General features: G+C 35.1%; 1 protein-coding gene across 1 annotated transcript in view; it reads right to left on the bottom strand.

The window, feature by feature from the left end:
* Positions 1–20,363, bottom strand: part of LOC129222948 (uncharacterized) — a 55,123-nt gene that overhangs the window by 8,356 nt on the left and 26,404 nt on the right. The window contains exons 6-8 of the mRNA XM_054857510.1: positions 13,523–13,706; positions 12,102–12,268; positions 8,695–8,774 (exon numbers count right to left, since the gene is read on the bottom strand). Of these exons, the coding sequence (XP_054713485.1) occupies positions 8,695–8,774; positions 12,102–12,268; positions 13,523–13,706 (431 nt within the window). The remainder of the gene's footprint in view (positions 1–8,694; positions 8,775–12,101; positions 12,269–13,522; positions 13,707–20,363) is intronic.

Raw genomic sequence — 20,363 nt, 5'->3', positions numbered from 1 at the left:
TGCATAGGTATACTGTGACCCCAGAGCCTGCTCATTCGGTATCATCAGTGTCTAATAATGCGGGGCAAAACTCAATGTGTGTACTTTTGTCAACAGCATTAATTAATGTGAAGGGTAGTTCGGGAGAGGTAATTCAGTGTAAATTATTGATTGATAATGCATCGCAAAATTCATTAATCACTCGAAAATGTGCGGAACGCTTACAATTAAATTTTCAGAACACATCTCATCAGTTGATAGGGATTAATGGCCTTATGGCTGAAACTTCTCTTCCCTGGCCTGGTAGTCTTCATTCGACTACCTTTGAATTCTCCGTACACTTTTCTGAAAAATTTCTGAAAGTAACCTCAAATAACCTCAACTCTTCCGAATTTCCGTTTGAGAAAACATTCTTGGCCTAACCTGGAAGGGATTCAGTTGGCTGATCCCACATTCTATGACACATCAGAGATTGACATTTTGCTAGGGGCTGAGCTAGCCGCACGTCTTATAATTGGCTCTCCTCTTCGAGGCCAGCGCGGAACACCAGATGCTTTGCCAACATAAATAGGATATGTGCTGGCAGGCAAAGTCGGACATTGCCACAGTGATCGGAAATCTGTGTCCCACTTTACTGTGTCATTAAATGAGACTTTACAAAAATTCTGGACCGTGGAGTCTGTGTCCATCCAAGAAATTCAAACTGAAGATGATGAACTCGCGGAAACATTGTTTAACACTAGAAAGACGGCGTTTTGCATATACCTAGAAAGACTAGCAGCGGTCACTTTGACCGCCATACTTAAAAGATTGGAAATTTCCTCCTTTCGAGATTTTTAACCATGGAAAAGATTTGTTTTAACATGTCAGAGTTTAATTTAACAGTTTAATCGTAATATAATCTGCAAGTAAGTCTGAGATAGCTTTTTTTTAAATTTTATGTTCGATCAAGTGAAATACACATGCTTTACACAATTGGCATTGAGAAAGAGCAAATTTGTACAAAAAAGAAGAAACTTTCTTAGCATGCAATAACTAACAAGTACTATAATCAGCCATGCACGTATTTGTTTTAAAAATATCTAAATATCGCAAGATACCGTACATTACTATCTTTTACAGTATTTCGAAATACTTATGTTATCACGTCACCTGTGTAATTAGCCATTAACAGTTTTTTTTTTTTTTTTGACAATCAGAACAAATGCTCGTAGATTTATTTCCGCATAGTTTAATTTCACACTATTTTAATCTTTTTCCTGAGGTAGATAGTTATTTATATGCAGCAAAATTTATCAGTGGAGGTGATTTGGAGGAAATTGAAGAAATAGGAGTTCTGTTTTTGAAATTTTCCCCTTTTTTTTCGGCGTCGGACCCTTTTCCCTTTTTCTTTCACAGCTTTTTATTTTTTAAGCATCAGTTTTTATTAGCGAGGTTTCTTCTGATTCTAACTCAGAAGACCAATCTTTTTCTGCAAGTCTAGGCTCCGAAAAATATTCGCAATAATCTCATGAAAGCAAACTATTCTCATTGCTAGTAATATATTTCTCTTCAGATAAATCAGACTGTTCATTCGAACCATGATCTGCTTTGGATAAATATGCAACAGTCAACAGTTTCAGGAAGTAATGTTACTATAAGTTTTTCTTGTCAACGGTTCGTCTCGAATATCATGAAGATAATTATGTGACTGAGCACTTCATTATCACCGAAGAAAATAAACGTCAATGCTTCAAGCAAATCGCATGTTTTGGTGCACAAAAGAATTCCAGCAAACATTTTTGGAATTTACCAGATTATATTTACCTCTTTTTAGACCCAAAGTAATTTCACGTTTAAGTCACATGCTTATCAAATTTACCTTTTTCAACTTGCTCCCTGTGCAGATAACAGAAAACTGCAACCATGCAACCAGCAGGTGTTTCGCATTTTCCTAAAAGTTCAAAGAATTAAACCTGACCAGCAGGTACTACTCAAGCTCAAAAGAACATTACTCACCCTGACAACTAACAATAGTCCATAGTACACACAACTGATAAGAGAAAAAAGAAGAAAACGGATGCAAAATGAACGTAGTCAGTCTTTCTAGGTATAAACAATTATAGCGACTATAATAATAATCCCGAAGAGAAAAAAAAAACTGTTGTAAGGGCTTAATAAATAGTTAGGAAAAGTCAATGAAGGAAAAAAGAGTTTAAAAATTAAACTCAACAAATATGAGCATTTGAAAATCGTTTACGGTCAAAATGACCGCTTCCGTCTTTCTAGTGTTAAAAGATTCGTTAAAAGAGATGAAAATGAAAGATATATTGTAAAGCTCCCAATAAAAGTAAATTCGAATCTGGGAGAAAGCAAAACCCAAGCGTATCAAAGGTTTCATCTCCTAGAAAAGAAACTCGATAGAAATCCCACGTTGAAGGAACAATATGTCACATTCATGAAGGAGTATGAGAAACTTAATCATATGAGTGTCGTAAAATCTGAAGATATCCATAAGGTCCCACACTATTATTTGCCTCATCATGGTGTGGTCAATGAAAAAGGCACCACCACGAAATTACGCGTAGTGTTCGATGCCTCAGCTAGAACCTCTAATCAAAATTCTCTAAATGACATTCTTCTTAGTGGACCTAAACTACAGACTCACATAGTTTGCAATTTGATAACATTTCGTTCCTAACCCGTTGCTTTTGTGGCTGACATCGCCAAAATGTATCGTCAGATTCGTATTGCTGAGGAAGATCAAGATTATCAAAGAATAGTGTGGAGGAATAATCAAGATGAACCTCTAAAAATATTTCGTCTTAACACAGTGACATACGGTACGTCAGCAGCGCCATTCTTAGCTCTACGTACCCTCTATCAACTATGTGACGACGAAAAGGAAAATTTTCCTATTGCGTCAGAATTATCGCGTACTCATTTTTATGTCGACGACTTATTGTATGGTGCTGCATCTGTTGAAGAAGCGAGATCCATAATACCCGAAATGATAAAATTCATGGAAAGTGAGGGTTTCCCTCTGCGCAAATGGTCATGCAATTACCCGGAGGTAAATAGAGAATCTTCCTGATAACATGAGAGCTTCTACCGATACCCATTCCTTTCAAAATGACGTAAATTAGAAGGTCTTGGGTCTTGAATGGAATGGAACTAAAGACAGTCTTCGGGTTAGGGCAGTCCTTACAGAACATGTAAATTCTAAGCGTCAATTACTCTCCATTATTGCTAAAACATACGATCCACTTGGTCTTATCGCACCTGCCACCATTAAACTGAAAATAATGTTGCAAGAGATTTGGAAAACTAAAACAGGTTGGGATGATTGTTTACCTCATTATCTGCTCGATGAATTCCAAACCTTTCAGTCTCAAAGTTTCGTCTTACAGGATATCTCTGCACCTAGGTATTTGCAATGCGCTAAAGCCACAGCAATTGAGCTACATGGTTTCTCAGATGCTTCCACAAAGCCAAACGCAGCAGTGGTTTACATCCGTGCTATTTCTGAGACTGTGCGCGTATCTTTCGTTGCAGCAAAAACTCGAGTTGCACCAGCCCAGACATTGACTTTACCCCGTCTGGAGTTATGTGGAGCATTATTGCTCGCAGAACTGGTGAACACTATTAAAAAAACACTGTCACTCACTAATGAGAAAACCTTTTTATGGTGTGACTCAGCCATCACTTTAAGTTGGATAGCCAATCCACCCTCAAGCGGAAACCGATTTGTTCGTCATCGAGTTACAAAGATTTTATCCATGTCAAATGTTAAGTCCTGGAATTTCATTCCTTCCCGGGAGAACCCAGCCGACTGTGCTAGCAGGGGACTCTTTCCTAACCAATTGAAAGATCATAAGACTTGGCTTACGGGACCAACCTGGCTCCAAGATGCTTCAAATTTGGCAACTCCGTCTACAATTCCAGATGTTGTTCGAAACGATTCGCATATTGAGGAGGATCTTTTCCTAGCAACTACCGCATCTGAAGAGCAGAGCCTTCTTAGAAAATATTCTTCTTATAAGAAAACAATTAGGGTTATTGGGTGGATTTTACGTTATTCCTACAATCTAAAGCACAAGGAAAGACTTTCAGGGACATTGACTGTTCCGGAGCCAGATCGGTCTTTGAAGTGCATACTTCTACAAATTCAAAAGGAGACTTTCAACACGGAGATTAACTGCCTGAGAAAAACCAGGCTATTCCCACTTCAAGTCGACTTTTGAGATTAAATGTCTTCTTAGATGCCGAGGGGTTTATTCGAGTTGGTGGTCGCCTGTCAAAGTATCCTACTCTGCCGTATGATCATAAGTACCCTATTATTCTTCCAAAGCACCATCACTTCACAAAATTAGTTGTTGAGCGCTTTCATGAAGTCAGTTTGCATGGAGGAACTGAAATGGTTTTATCCTTAATTCGTCAACAATTTTGGATAATAGATGGAAGATCAACAGTTAAAAAATTCCTTCGTATTAGTATAAGATGTTTTCAGTATTCTGCTAGACCGCCCACTCAACTAATGGGCGATTTACCCGCATCTAGAATTACACCTTCAAGGGCGTTCGAAAACACTGGAGTTGACTTCGCTGGGCCAATTTTAACAAAATGTCAGCATATTCGCAAGGCGAGCGAATTCAAATCATATATATGCCTTTTTGTGTGCTTCAGCACCAAAGCCGTCCATTTAGAGTTAGTCTCCAGCTTGTCTGCTCAGGCATTTTTAGCAGCTTTTCGAAGGTTTGTGGCACGTCTGGGTCTACCAACTCATATGCATTCGGACAACGGGAAGAACTTCGTAGGTACGGCGTCGTACCTGAAAGAACTCGTAAGAATGGTCACATACCCAATTGTGCAAGACTATTGTGCTTCGAGAAACGTGACGTGGCACTTCATCCCACCGTACGCGCCTAACTTCGGGGGCCTATGGGAGTCTTCCATCAAGTTAGCAAAGCGTCATCTGGAACAAATCACTCGAGGAGCGCTTCTAAATATCGAGGAGCTATGTACCCTCCTCTGCCAGATAGAGGCATGTCTAAATTCACGCCCACTGACGCCTCTATCTACAAACGTTAACGATTTCCAAGCGCTTACCCCTCGTCATTTTTTGATCGGGTCACCTCTATTGGAAATCCCAGAATCTGATTCCGCTAATAATCATCTTAGTTTTTATTCTAGATGGAGGATGTTATTACAGCTAAAAGAGCAGTTCTGGAGAAGGTGGTCCAAGGATTATCTGCAGTCACTTCAACCCAGGACCCGGTGAACCAGAGCAGGGCGTCAACTGCAACTGGGACAAATGGTCTTGGCAGAAGACAAAGCTTTACCCCAAGGATTCGTCCTAGGTCGAATCGCCAAAATATTTCCAGGGAAGGATGACATCACCCGAGTGGTCAGCATCCGAACCGCCACAGGAGAGGTCACCAGAGCTGTAGGACGTATACGACTGCTGCCTATTAGTGACCGTGCCCCCCCCCCCCACCGGAAGATGTTTCGGACAAAACACTGATAGAGGGCGCTGAAATCAACTAGCGCGTAAGAGAGACTATAAACTTTTAATCATGTGTTTTCTAATGTCTGTGTAAGCACGCTGAGACCGCTTGGTCTTGATTTAAATCGAATCATGTAGCCTTAAATCTTCATTAAACTCGAAAAGTAACTAAATTCGTGTAATCATTCTCGAAGTCCATTCTATGTCCCAAATATTTCCTTTCCAGGCCGGTACAGAATGTCCCAAACGGGAATAAATTCAGGTAAGCGCAAATCTTGATTCAATTCAATCAGTTTCTTTGATCTGAATAATTCTTTAATTCTAATCTTACATAATCACAATACAGTATTTCTGGAGAAAATATGATCTAAGTGTTATGTAGGTAGGGTTGGGGGGAATAGCGACCAGATAGCGAATGATACAAATATTTTTAGTCGTTATTTTTTTATGTAGTCGCCACGTGGCCAAGTAATTTTGATATTTATACCTTGACAAAAAACATGCATATTATCAACGGACATTTTTAAATATGTGTTTCAATTTTGCTACTAGTTAATCGATCGTAAATTTTAAGCATTAGTGCATCATTTTAAACTAGTGATCCATTTCCACTTCTAGTTCATTTAAAATTTTTAGAGCGTCTCAAAACATTCCAACCGATTTCAGATCACATGAGTTGATGATACTTTTATTAACTTTTAACAAATTTAAAAAACCCTTGAATTTCATAAAGGCAATAAATTTCAGACAGGTGTTCCGGAGTTACAATGTACTCATTTTTAAATGCAAAGAGTGGACTATTGTCTTGAAAGTCTTTTCAATCTGTCAAGCCCTAAGCAATTGTGGTCTGGTAAGGGGCAGTAAGACGCGTTTTTCATTTGTTCCTCTTTTTTCGTTATGTATTGTACGTGAGCTTCATTTTACATGTCTGTTTGTTTGATTTCCGCTGGAAACAGCTCGAAAAAGTGTAATTCTAACATTGTTATTATTTAGCTTTACATACGATGGCAGTGAATAGAATAGCCATCATAGGATCACGCAATTTTGTTTCATGTTTAGGGGGGGGGAGGTCTGTGTCAAAAAATTGACTTTTTTTACGAATTTTTTTTAAGAAAATGGTTTGAATGGTTAAATTTATTAAAACCTTTGGTGTAATATTATGTATGTTTTTAAGAATATTCTAAAAATGTTTGATCAAAAAATATCCTTAGACAAGCCGGTGACAGATCTTTCCCCAGAGCTCCTTTTTGGAGAAAGATGATTTGCTGTGTCCACTGTATCTCAGCTGACATTTATCTGAAATCAAATTCTATTCGAATTTAGTAAAAGTATTAGTTAATCCCCCCCCCCCCACGTTCTCAGATTTTTTTTGTTTGATTTTAAAAAAATTTTGGCATCCATTTGAAGTTAAAAGTGCTATTTTTCACGAAAAAATCCGCTATTTTATTAGTAAAAAATGCATTAAAAAAAAACAGGGGGGAAGTTTTTTACATGCAGAATGTGTGAACAAAATTTGAAATCGATCGGTCTACTGGTTTTAAAATGAGAGTGAACACCGACTTTGAAAAAGTGGTTTTCAGAAAAAACGCGTTTAAAGTTTTAGAAGCTAAAAGGCATCAATTCCAGCTCTATGGAAGACAGTCCTTGTAGTAGCTTCGATTTCCTCAGCCTTTTATTTTTTCATTACTCTTATTTAACGAACCCCAAGCAAGCAGCACTAACATTCTGAACGTCCTCAGCTGTCACAACAGCTGCATTATTCGGCAGCTGTCGGAACTAGTTTGAAGGAGTGGAGACTGAATACTTAATAACTTTGAGAGTTTTGCTCGAAACGATTTGAAATTTCGTGAATATATTTTTGAAATGTTTAACTACAAGACGAAACAAAAAACACTTTTTTGAAACTGCACCTCCCCCCCCCCCCCCCCCCGCCTTGACGATTCTGAGTGTAACTGATAAAAAGCCCTGATAGCTTGTGTAATTTACAATCAGATCCAACCGTATCTTCATGAAGTCCAAGTTGCTTACAATGATCCCTGATTTAATGAGAACCCGCATTTAAGGAGATGATCAGAATTAGTTAGTAGTAGATCCTCGATTATCCGAGCTACAGTGGTGGTAAAAAAAAAAAATGCATCAACCGCGCCGCAAAGGAGAGGAATATCATTCTGACTGCATTCAACACACAGTCAAGCATCCCGTTACCCAGATGATTTGGGGATGTATTTCTGATCAAGGAGTTGGTGGGCTTCACTTTGTGCAAGGAACAGTAAACGCTAAGGTGTATATTGGCATTTTGGAGGAGAAATTGCTTCCTACTATCCGGGATCACTTTACTTCAGTTCTAAACGTCATTTTTCAGGATGATTCTGCTCCGTGCCGTAGGGAAACACTAATAAGTAATAATTTAAAAACCTTTATCCTGCCATTGAACTTAAATTGATAAGGGTTAAGTTTTTTTTTTCTCTAAACGCAGGTTCAGAAATGAAAAAATAAGCATAGGGTCAGCAGTTTTCCTTGGCCCGGAAATAGCCCCGATCTACGTAAACAATTATCGGATTCCTGCTGTTAAATGTTTATTTCATAAGTGTTGCAGAATTTCACACACATTCACCGTTAATCGGTCGACCAAAAGTTCTCACATAATCCCATTGTTGTGAAAATGCGAGGGTGATGCATTGTTTTTTTACCAGCATTGTATTTGGGACCGCTCGAGTCTCACACTTGGAAAATTTTGCTTAATACAACGCGAAAGCTATAAGAGCATAATTTGCTTATAAAGAGAAAATTCCGGAAAAAGCGAACAGTACTTTTGTGATTCATTAAACTTCTATTGATTTCCAGTTCATTTAGTCCTTTCTTGTAAAATTCCTTCAATATCCCGCATTCAACTGAAAATTTGAGATGACTCATAAGTAATGAGAAAGAGGGATGAAAGCTTTTTGTTTTCTTTTTTTAATTTAAGATTTTAAACATTTTTTTGAATACAGAAGTAAAAATGACGATTTTCATCGATCTATGAGAAAGGGATAATAAGACATTTCGAACTAAATTAACCTTTGGCACATAAATTGAAAAACGCACACATACACACACACCCACATAAAATAAACATCTATGATTTTTTTCACGAACCCGTTTTGTAAGGGCATTCGGGTACAACGAGCACATTTCACGGTCTCTTCGTGCTCGTAATTAGCGACTTCGAATGTATTGCAAAATATATTTACCGTCTGGATATTTTATTGCGGGTAAGGTATAGGATCCCATCGGGTCGCTTTCTCTCATGCAGATAATGCTTGGCATAGAACTAAAGAATAATAATAATAATTTTATTAACGCGAATATATCACACTCTAGTAAAAAACTTTAAGATCGTGCATTTATATCCGCATGAACTGAAAAAAGGCAACAGAATTAAAATCCAATAAAGGTGCGAATTTTTAACACATACATTATGGCATACGTATATCGTCACCTCAAAACAGTAGTAGGATATATATATATATATATATATATATATATATATATACACTGGCGTCCAAAAGTTGAGCATAATTGTTATTTATGTGAGTAATGTGAGAAATATACATCGAAATAGGGGGAAACGTGATATGCGAGTGCAACACGGTTACAAAATAAGGAAATTACTCAAAAAACGGTAATATTTACTTTTATCATCCCAAAAAATAGTTTAAATGAAAATTAGGCATATGAGGAGTTTACTCTTCGCACAAAAGTTTTTCTTTAAAAGTTCAATAGTGGTGATGAAGTTCAATAGTGTGTATGGCCACCTCTGACTGCCAGGCACGCTGCACAACGATTACTCATACTTTCTATGAGGTGGTGGATGAGTTGTGGGCTTAAACAGTTCCAAGCATGCTGGAGAGCTCTTTTTAGCTCCGGAGCGGAGCTTTGTGGGGGCGAACGGGCTGCAAGTTGTCTCCCGAGCATATCCCAGACATGCTCGATAGGGTTTAGATCAGAGGAGTTCGCGGGCCACGTCATTCGCTGGATATTTTCTGATTCGAGGAAGCCATCGACCACATCTCTTCGGTGACATGGCGCGTTATCGTCCATGAATATGAACTCAGGACCAACAGCACCTCGAAACAAGCGAACATAAGGCTCAAGAACCTCGTCTCTGTATCTTTGACCAGTGACTGAGCCTGTCTCAAAAATATGAAGGTCGTTGCGGCCATCCAACATAATGCCCGCTCACATCATTACTCCTGCTGACGCAAAGTGATGTCTTTCTCTTATGTTTTGTGGTTGGAAACAAGTCCCCTTTTCTCTCCAGATTGTTACCTGACGAGAATCACTCTGTAGAGTAAAGCGGGACTCATCACTGAACATCACATTAGCCCTCTGTCCCAGACTCCAATGCCGATGTTGCAAGCTCCAGTTTAAACGAGCGCGTTTATGCGCTGATGTGAGAGGAATGCAAACGGCTGGTCTTCTGGCATACAGACCGACATGATTGAGACTCCTGTAAACAGTTTGCCTCGAAATTGTTATTCCTGTGACGGCACTGACCGCCGAACCCAGTACTCTGGCACAGCTGTCCCTATGACGTCGTGCAGAAATTGCCAGAAAACGATCTTGGCTTGCGGTTGTGACTCTTGGTCGACCTGGTACTGGTCGGCGGGTAACATCTCCCGTATTTGAAAACTTCTGCCACAGTCTCGAGATTACACACTGAGGCACATTAAGAATACGAGACACTTCAGTTTGTGATCGTCCAGATTCTAGCATTCCAACGATTCTTCCTTTCGCAAACATGTCCAATTGGCGTCTTTGTGCCATTATTAGTTCTGTTTCACCAGATCCAATGTTTCTTGGTACAGCAATTGCATGAAACGCGCCTGAACTCTCTAAAGCGTGCGAGCTGTTTTGTCCACATTCCGAAACGCGCACCTAATTCGCGCATGACACCATCGACTATACTATTTTGCATAAACATATTGTTTCTTCTTCAACCAATGAATCCCCAAAGTAACTTTATATAATTTTACGAAAATTTACAGATTTTTCTCGCATTTTATGAATTATGCTTAACTTTTGGACACCAGTGTATATACATCAATAAAACAATAGACAGACAAGGTTGTGACCTTGTTGTCTGTTTATTGTTCTATTGATGTTTATATTTATCTGGCCTATTTGTTTGGTTGCTTTGCGCATCTTTGGGCTTTTGGTTTATGGTACTTTAATTCTTCCCTCTTTAATACGTTTGCAATATATATATATATATATATATATATATATATATATATATATATATATATATATATATATATATATATATTATTTATTAGCAATACAAAATTTGGACAAGAAGGAACGAAAATTTGAATAAAAATCCCAAAACACCCTTGGGCGTCATCAGGGGGTTACTTCCCAAGGGTAGGGAATAACTTTGAGATGTTTCGTGAGTGCTGCCTAACAAATGCAGCACTAGTACCCCGAAATCTCACAAGTCAAGCAAAGGGGATACCGGAAGTCAAAAATATAGGCATGACAAAAATTAAATGATTAGAACATTTTCAAACCAAAAGTACAAGCAGCACAGAACTTAAAACTACGAGAGAAAAAACAAATGAACTCAATTGCAAGAGGAAAAACATGGAACAAAAAAGAGACCTACCACTACTCTTTCATAACCTTGTAAATGAAACTTTCGGTGAGATGCACTGGGTATCGGTTCTCAGTTACGGTTGCAGTTGAATAGCTGTATTCAGATTTGTTTTATTGTTGCAGATTTTTTTTATCTCTAATAATTTGCGAGATAATTATATTCCTGAACGCTTTTTTACAAACACAGCTGTGAAAATGAATTAATGAATAAACCTTAAAACCAAAATCAGAACGTTTATCATACAAAGAAACAACGCAATCCTTTTCCCTACCCTTGAGGAGTGAACCCCTGATGAAACCCCGGATTGTTTCGGGATTTTGATTCAAATTATCGTTCCTTCTTGTTTAAATTTTTGTTGCTAATAAACTAATCGTCTACCAGTATCAAAGTATCAAAGTACTGCCTATTGAACTGAGTTGTGAAGCTTAATTCAATTTAATTTAATTTGTTTGAATTGTCCGGGTTGAAAATATAGTTAATGTTATTGTTTCTTAGTATATATATATATAAATGTGTGTGTGAGAGAGAGAGAGAGTCGTTTTTTCTTTCAAAGTGATGTAAATATAGCATTCTTTGAAGATATTTGGTATTTAAAAAACTTAAACATTTTGAAAAGGGATAATTAACCATTTTATGGAGAAATTTAGGGGTAGTGAATATTGGTACATGTTAATACGCTCTTCTCAATTTTTTGAATATAAATTTAATTAAAATTTGAAATATGATCGTTTTTGAAGCATTAGTTAAAAAATAAACACTTTTAATGATCTAAATTGAACTTTTACACTACTTCCAACGTCAAAAAAAAAAAAAAAAAAATGTAAAAATAAAAATTGAGTAATAAAATATCATTTAAATTTCAATTGAATCAAACTAAGTCGTAGTGACCAGACCAAACCGAACCCGGAAAAAGATGTTATTGGAACATAGTTCTTTGTGACAATATGTTTAGGATTATTCAGAAAAAAAAGTATTTACTTAATAAAGGCAATAACAAACCTTATAATATCCGCTTGAAGTTTGGATATTTCCAGAAATGCCACTGTTTCCTTTAATGCATTAATTTTCAGCTTAGGTAGGGGCATGAAATTCTTAAAATTCGTAAAGGCTCCAGTGCAGATCAAGATTCTTTTGGAGAAAATTTTTCTTCCACCTTCTGTTATCGTCTGTAATAGAGATATAAATCGGTAGATATATTAAACAGAACGTCGTTGCTCCACGTAATATCGGACTTATGTTTAAGCGCGAAAATTAAACAATAGCCTGAATTAAGTTCTATTCACTCCACTGCCCCCTGATTACAGTATGCTTCCTCGCTCATTTTCTCGGCATTCAAAAAACAAAATTTAAAAAAATCTAAACAAAACAACACTTTATTTACAATTTTGAAAAGTTTGGAATTTCTCCTCATTATGTGGGAGAGATGCAACATAGTATAAAGTACGTCAGTATTAATATATGTTGCAAACATAGTTTAAATAAGTTAATAATAAGCTAAATAAAACATTAAAAACCAGTTTTTACTTCATTGTGGTGTCGTTTTATATTTAACACTTATTGAAACCAAAGAGAATCAAAATTTTCGTCGAAAAATGCTCGCACTGGAATGATCTTTTTGTCATACACATCTCACACCCGAGTGCAGTAGAATAAGAACTGAAACGTTAAGAAGGAAGCGCCTATGAGTAAATAAAAACATTGAAAAATATAGCCATATCTTTTTTAATCACTGAATTTCCAAAGGTATGACGTCTCTCCCAGTTTTCTTCTAAATATATATGTAGGAATCAATAATTTCGTTTAACTATCCAGGAGTTAAGGCAGAGAAATAAGTAGTCAAGGCGTTTATTTCAAACAACTTTATCCATCTGTACCAATATTTCATTTGATATTGAATAAAAGAAGCTATAACAGGCTACATTTCAGGAGCAGACTGACATTAGTTAATCAAAAACTGCATCTATTATTTTGAAACTATTTTTTTTTTCCATCACAACACCCACATTGCTTCTTATCAGAACCAAATATTATTTATATTATTATTAAAGTTCCAAAAAGCATTTTCGATTATTATATGTATATGTTTTCATAGCAAGAACGAAACACCTTCAGTGCATGACAGCTAATTACGCACAGACAACGTTATATTTATTTAGCGCAAACAACATTACATTTTATTAAAATATCATTGAAATTGATTTCATGCAGGTAAATTCTAGCATAATATTAAGTATAGAGACAAAATCTTTGAAATTGAATTTTTAAAACTTTTTTTTTTTGTGATTCCTGAAAGATTTTAAAATGTGGAGCTGCCCCCCCTCTTCCATTAGGGTGGTTAATTTAACTCAGCAGCACAGATTAACTAACTGCTCACGGGGAAATCAAATTGAACAAAGAGAAAACATATCAACAAAACTTACTAAATGCAATCCATGCTTTTCATGAAGCTCTTGAACCTCCTTAACAACCTCTGATATGATGTGGCAGCCTTGCATTTTGGCCACTTTCTTTTGAGCAGCTACTAAGTTCCTTGCACTAATATAACCAGCACCTGCATCTTCAAGTATTGCACAATCATCAGGCTTAAGCTTGATGTAAGGATACCTAAATATTGTTTTAACACATTAAACATTTAAGAAAATTTGTTTTCGTTTCGAAGATCAAGTTTATTTGTTTTTGCAAATGTCTTATTGCTACTTGTAGCATTAATTAAAGGTCTTATAAGCACAATTTGAAATGTTTCATTTATTATAGGAGATCCTCCTTGAACAAATAAAATAGCTACGAAAATAAGTTCCTTGCTTAAATAAAAAAAATCTAAAAAGATATTATCTTAGATCTATATTGTAAAACAAATATAGATACCTCACGGTTGGTGGCACTCGAAAAACCGCAATAATGAATTATTTTATAAAAATACCACTTGAAAAATTGTAAACGAACAATGTAATTCCATGTTTGTTTCGACAATGTTCAATTTTATCAACTTTTGCCTCTTCTATTTTCGCAATTTCATCCGTAAACATATGCTATCAAATGTGAGGGGGGCTATTATTATAACTTACAGTCGTCATTTTATTTTCTAGTTGAATAAATAATTTGTTGTGAGCAACTTAATGGCAATGAATCAACCTGAACTGCATAGGAGCTCCATAATATTCCACCGGACGCCAAACGGCAATGTATTTCAAATTCTTAATTTGATCATATATTTATAGCAAAGAAACTTCATCCTTGATTGCTGGTCTTCATTTGGTAATCTTTTAACTTCCGTGTTCAATGTTACTTTCCTCGGTAAAATCCGCCCTCAAACAACTAATTACCATTGTTAATTTTTTTTAGAATGATGCGCAAAAATTTACCTGACATTATTGGTAACTGTTTTATTCTGACGTTTTATATCAAAAATTACTTTTTACTTACACTACGATATTATATGACTGTTTTTAAAAATACTATAATGTATTCAAGTGCTTTTATCAATGAACGATGTGTTGTTTCAGTATTAATTTAAATTGCAGCCTATAGCAAAAGTTTTGTATGCGTATCGTATTGGACGTTTGCAAGTATTCTCATGAAACAGATTGGCCACATTTTAAAAACTTTTTATTTTTAAAGCTCGTGGAGCTGTAGGTGGAAGCACGAACCATGTGCTGGTATCTCTACTGGAAGAGAAATCAACGCTTTGTATGCGAAAGAGAAGGATTGCGCATTGATTTGTCTACCAGTCAAGTAGTTTCTATTATACCAGCACACAGTCCTCGAAATGGTTTAAAGCAATCAAAAAGGTTGCTTATTGATTTCATTTCGACCTAACCTGTTTATATTTCATGCCATGTCGATTTATTATGTTCTGTGTGATTGATCAGAACAGTCACATGACCCTTTTAATTTCGTTGAATACATAAGATTCAGAATAATAATAACCACTGTCTAAATTTTTGTGCTAAAATTTATCGGAGATTCCGTATTAGATTATGTAAGAACATTGATTTTAAACAAGCAACAACCAAGTAATTTTGAAAAAAAAAAAAAAAGCTATATAACCAATGCCATTGTAGAAAAAGTAAACTTTAGTATGATATATTTCCACCCCAAAACCATCCAAGAATATATGAAGCAGTGAGAAGCAAAGGGTTGCCAGTGGACTATTTTAAGATTCGGGTAAAACGCATTTAAAGATCATATCCCAGGTAGACTTTCAATGAAATTTTTTTTCTAAATCATGCTGTACAGCAGCACCTACCAGGGCTACTAGTGCAATCTTTTGCCCCATGACAGAGGAGAGGTGCACCTACCATTTGTACTGGTTATCTCCTAATTTTTAATTTTGCCACTTGCATCCCTTTGCTTCTCACTACCTCTATTGATACCTCAACAATTTTGTAAACTTTCGTTCTATTGATTCATGTAAGTTTTAAGAAAATACCCCTTTGTGTTCTGTAGCTATTTTTAAATTCTCTACTCTGTTGCTTTGGAATTAAATTAAAAAAGGTCGCAACTTCCCGAGGGTCCCTAATCTGGGCAAGTGAGTACTGTGATAAAAACAGGGGACCCTCGGGTGTGATGTAATTTAGCTATTTTTGAATGAAATCATACACTTGTAACAAAAGTAGGGGAATGTGGGTCAAAGTGAAATAGTTAAGATGACTGAATTTTTTCAAAATGAACTTATCGGAAATTGGTTTTGAAAATTACAGTACACGAAGAAAGAACATTGTATTATAAGTAAACTTACATTGAAACTTTTTTTTATATTTTTGACACTAAAATTGTGTTTTCAAAAAAAAAAGAAAGAAAGAAAATGTTTCGCTTAGATTTTTCATGTTGCAAAGTGAAAAATTAAATCTTTTTTCTAATAAAATATAATTAATTCAAATAAAAAAATTCTCTTGAATCAAATGAATGAGTAAATTAGGCTGAATAAATAAATGAAAAGGCATTGAAACTTTAAACGAATTTTTAAATGAATAAATTAATTAGTAAATGACAAAAGATAAATGAGCGAATAAAATAGTGAAAGAATAAGAAAAAAAAGTGAAGCAATAAATAGATAAGGGAATTACTAAATGAACGATTAAAAATGAATTAATTTATATAAATGAAGACTTAAGGGATTAAGTAAATAATTGAAAATAAAAAAAGTATTTCACTTTGCCCCATCCACTTTGCTCCGCATGTACTTGACCTATAGTGCAATTATTTAAAATACAAAGAAGCTTAATATTAACTAAATAAACACTGCAACAGATATTAGAAGGTCTCAATTAATATTTAAAATGTTAATAACAAAGCTTTATCATATTACAGTATTAATATAATTCTCGACTTAAAACGAATATTACAATATGATAATCAATTTTTGAAAACTGACTGCATTATCATATAGTTTAATGTCCAGAGGTAATTTTTTCCTAACTGGAATAGAGTCTATGTGCTACAACCAGGGCTGTGGAGTCGGAGTTGGAGTCGTTCGAAAACATGGCGACTCTGGGTTTCCTTCTTTTATTTAATTTTCACTGACTCTCCTTGCATTTTTTAAAAAACTGACTACCAATTAATTTCATTACATGCTAAAAGGCCTACTAATAAGAAAATAACTCATTGTGGCAACCAGCTGGCTTGATTGTTTATCAAACTTTCTGCAACAGCGACCTACGCCGTGTCCTAGTTTTTCCCCGTGTCCCTTGTTTATTTTTTAACTTTATTTAACTGATAGCAACTGTTAGCAAACAGTTATGTTGCCTAACATTTTCAAAGTAATCACTTTCAAATAAAAATAATAATATATTTTTTACCTCGATCTCAGTTATAAAATAGTAAAATGAATATATGTATTGCTTAAGGAAAGTCGGGAAACTTCTGAGGGTGCTTGGTAAATTCAAATAAGTGCTGGCACGAAAGCGCAATCCAAAAGATCCGATAAAATACAAATGTGTGTGTGTGTTTCTTAAATCTAAAGACTTTATCTAAGAAAACATGGTTATCACTGAAAAGTACAAAATAAAATCAGTTAATGATTTATTGGTTACAACACTCAATAATTGTAGTTAATCCTAAAATCTTTATATTAAAGTTAATTCTAAAGCTGCTAATAAAATTAAATTAAAAATTGAGTCAAGAAATCTAGTTATAGTAAAAGCTATTCGTACAAAACTGTATACCGCCGCATGTTGTGTAAAATTTGCTCCAGGCGTACATGTGTACCCGACCTCTCCCCGTAATAAAGAGCAATATGTTCGTTGAAATTTTTAAGATGAAATTTAAGATTTATTACTGGGGAATTTTTTCAAAATTAAAGTATTTCAATTTTTACAAACTCTAAAATTACGTTGAAGTGTTACCCACCAGATAGGCGTCACCCGGAGCGTGGGGGGGGGGGGAGAGAAACTCCCCGTCTCAAGAAAAGTTTTTTGACTTAGAAAAAAAGTTTTTTTTTTTTTTTTTTTTTCTCTCAAGATAGTTTTCAAAAGTTGAAAGCACAGGAGTTGATCAACATCTATTTGTTAAACATTAAAGGGGAGCAATTAATCCTTTTTACTTTCTTTGAAAATGGGATTTTTAAGTTATCTCACTTTTGAAATCACAACTATTGGATAATTTGATTTTCAAACTGAATTTCTAACTTTGTATGCATCTTAGGCTTACAATAAAATACAACGCGAAAATTTCATAAAAAGGAATTAATATTTCAATCTCTGTTTAGGGTTTTTCCCCCTTTCCATAAGGGGAGGACGATTTGAAAAAGAAAAATTCACAAGGGAGCATGTCAAGTAAAATCACGACAAGAAAAAGTTATGTAAAATTTTTAATTGTTAACCAAATGTAAAGATTTTATTTTTTTGCCAGCACTGTGCAAACTATGTAGAATCTATTTTTATATTTTTGTGAAAGTATCTCTTATACCCACGGAGATATAAGCATTTCTTTCAAAAATGCCATTTTTATTTTAAGGTTTTCGGCTCATAGCACGCAGAGTTTTCTGCCAACTGTTACTAAACTTTCAGAATATTTGACAGCATTCAAGATAAACATAATAATTAAATTTGAAATTAAAATATTAAAAATTTGTTGAAATATGAACATATAAACAGTTGAGTTTTCACTGCGCATGCACGAAAAATATCAATTTATAACCTTAGTAATCCAAAGCCTAGATAGATTCTGCTCCTCGTGATAAAATTCCAGCTCGATATCTTAAAAATTCAAAAAGTTGTAAGATATCTAATGAGCCGAATTTCAGTAATTCTTTGATACGCGACGACTCGTGGGGGATTGTCCGCTAACTGGTAACACTTGCCAACCGTCATTCAGAGTAATTCGTTAGAAAAACAGATTATTTGCGAACGATCCCTCACGAGTCGTCGCCTATCAAAGAATTATTGAAATTCGGCTCATTACGTCGCTGATAACCTTTTGAATTTTAAAGATATCGAGCTGGAATTTTATCACGAGGTGCAGAATCTATCTGGGCTTTGGATTACTAAGGTTATAAATTGATGTCTTTCACGCATGCGCAGAGAAAACTCAACTGTTTAAACGTTCATATTTCAACAAATTTTCAATATTTTAATTTGAAATTTTATTGTTATGTTTTTCTTGTATGCTGTCAAATATTCTGAAAGTTTAGTAACGGAACACTCTGCGTGCTATGAGCCGAAAACCTTAAAATAAAATGGGCATTTTTGAAAAAAAAAAATGCTTATATCTCCGTGGGTATAAGAGATACTTTCACAAAAATATAAAAATAGATTCTACATAGTTTGTACAGTGCTGGCAAAAAAAAATCTTTGCATTTGGTTAGCAATTAAAAATTTTACATAACTTTTTTTTGTCGTGATTTTACTTATCATGATCCTTTGTGAATTGGCCGAATACTAAATATTCGGCCACAATCTAGACGAATATTCGGTATTCGAGCAAATAACAACGGAGCATGTCAAGTAAAATTATAATAAGAAGTTTGCATGTAAAGTTTTTAATTGCCAACTAAATATAAAGATTTTTTTGGGCCGGCACTGTATTTGTTCGTAACAAAATAGTCAGTTCGTGATCCTCTTTTCTTTTCATTTCATTTGTTTATATTTCAAAAATTATTATCAATTTCTCAGCGCAAAAATACTTCCATTATCGAATAGTTTTTTCTTTGAGTCATGGAATGTTTTGAGATTTTTAAAAAAAAAATCTCCATTATATATGGTTTCAAAAAAAAAAAAATGTCTTCAATTGTTCACATGTGCCGCAATGAGGGTAGGGAAGGCACAAATGAACAGTCCTGGGATACATGTGAGCACGATTTTCATAAATTTCTCGGCCCGGAACACATAAAAAAGCTAAATATTCTCAATTTTGTTTTCTAGATACCATGGGAAAACGCTCAAAAGGAAAGAAATTTTCAAACCAAGAATTGCTTTTATCAACTATTTCAAGCTTTTTTAATTGATATGAAGTTTTCACATGTTTTTAGAGTGCCGAAAATAGAATCGGTTGTTTTGGAAGCTAACAAAATATAATTTTAGATTCGGGCCAGATTGATCAGCTTCGAGGGCCACATTAGTTTCGAGGGCAGTAAGTTTGGCGCTACTTTAAAAAAAAAAAAAAATTAGAGGGCCACTTTGAAACTCTTTCTCTCATGACGTTGTTGAAATGAGAGAGAAAGCCGCATTAACGAAAAAATTGGAACTGAAGATATATACTTTTGTAGCTACACGTTACATTTTTATTCAGTGAAATCCCGTTACTACGAATAGCAATGCAACAAAATATCTGTTTTAGCAAAATAAATGTTTATTTACTTATGCCTGATTTAATTGCCATTGCAAGGCGTAAATTCCATTGCAATGAAACTCCCGTTATAACGAAGGTGTTGCAGGGTCCTTTGAAGTTCGTTGTAACGGGATTTCACTATAGTATAATTTGACTTTTTACAAAACGCTTAGCAAAATAAAACATGCGTCTTGTTTTGCCTAATAGTATGAGCTGAAAACGGACAACCAAGTTACCTCTTCTGAATGTTTCACAAATTCACTTATTAAATTTAAAATAGTAAAACCTTGTCAAAATAGAGCACTGCTCTGCTCTATTTTGACACGCTACGTTGCCGAAAACTATTATCAAATTATAAATGAAATTACTGAATTTTAAGTGGTTCAAGATCAAAGTAACACCATCTCGCATTCTATGGCGCGACATCCAGTCTTGGTAATGTTAGAGCGTTATTCGATTACAGATTCTGGCTTTTATATGATGATGATTGCTATG

Source organism: Uloborus diversus, chromosome 5 (genome assembly GCF_026930045.1).
Source record: "Uloborus diversus isolate 005 chromosome 5, Udiv.v.3.1, whole genome shotgun sequence".
In the NCBI taxonomy this organism is placed as follows: Eukaryota; Metazoa; Arthropoda; class Arachnida; order Araneae; family Uloboridae; genus Uloborus; species Uloborus diversus.
The sequence above is the reverse complement of the archived record's forward strand: the minus strand, read 5'-3'. Positions and strand labels throughout refer to the sequence as shown.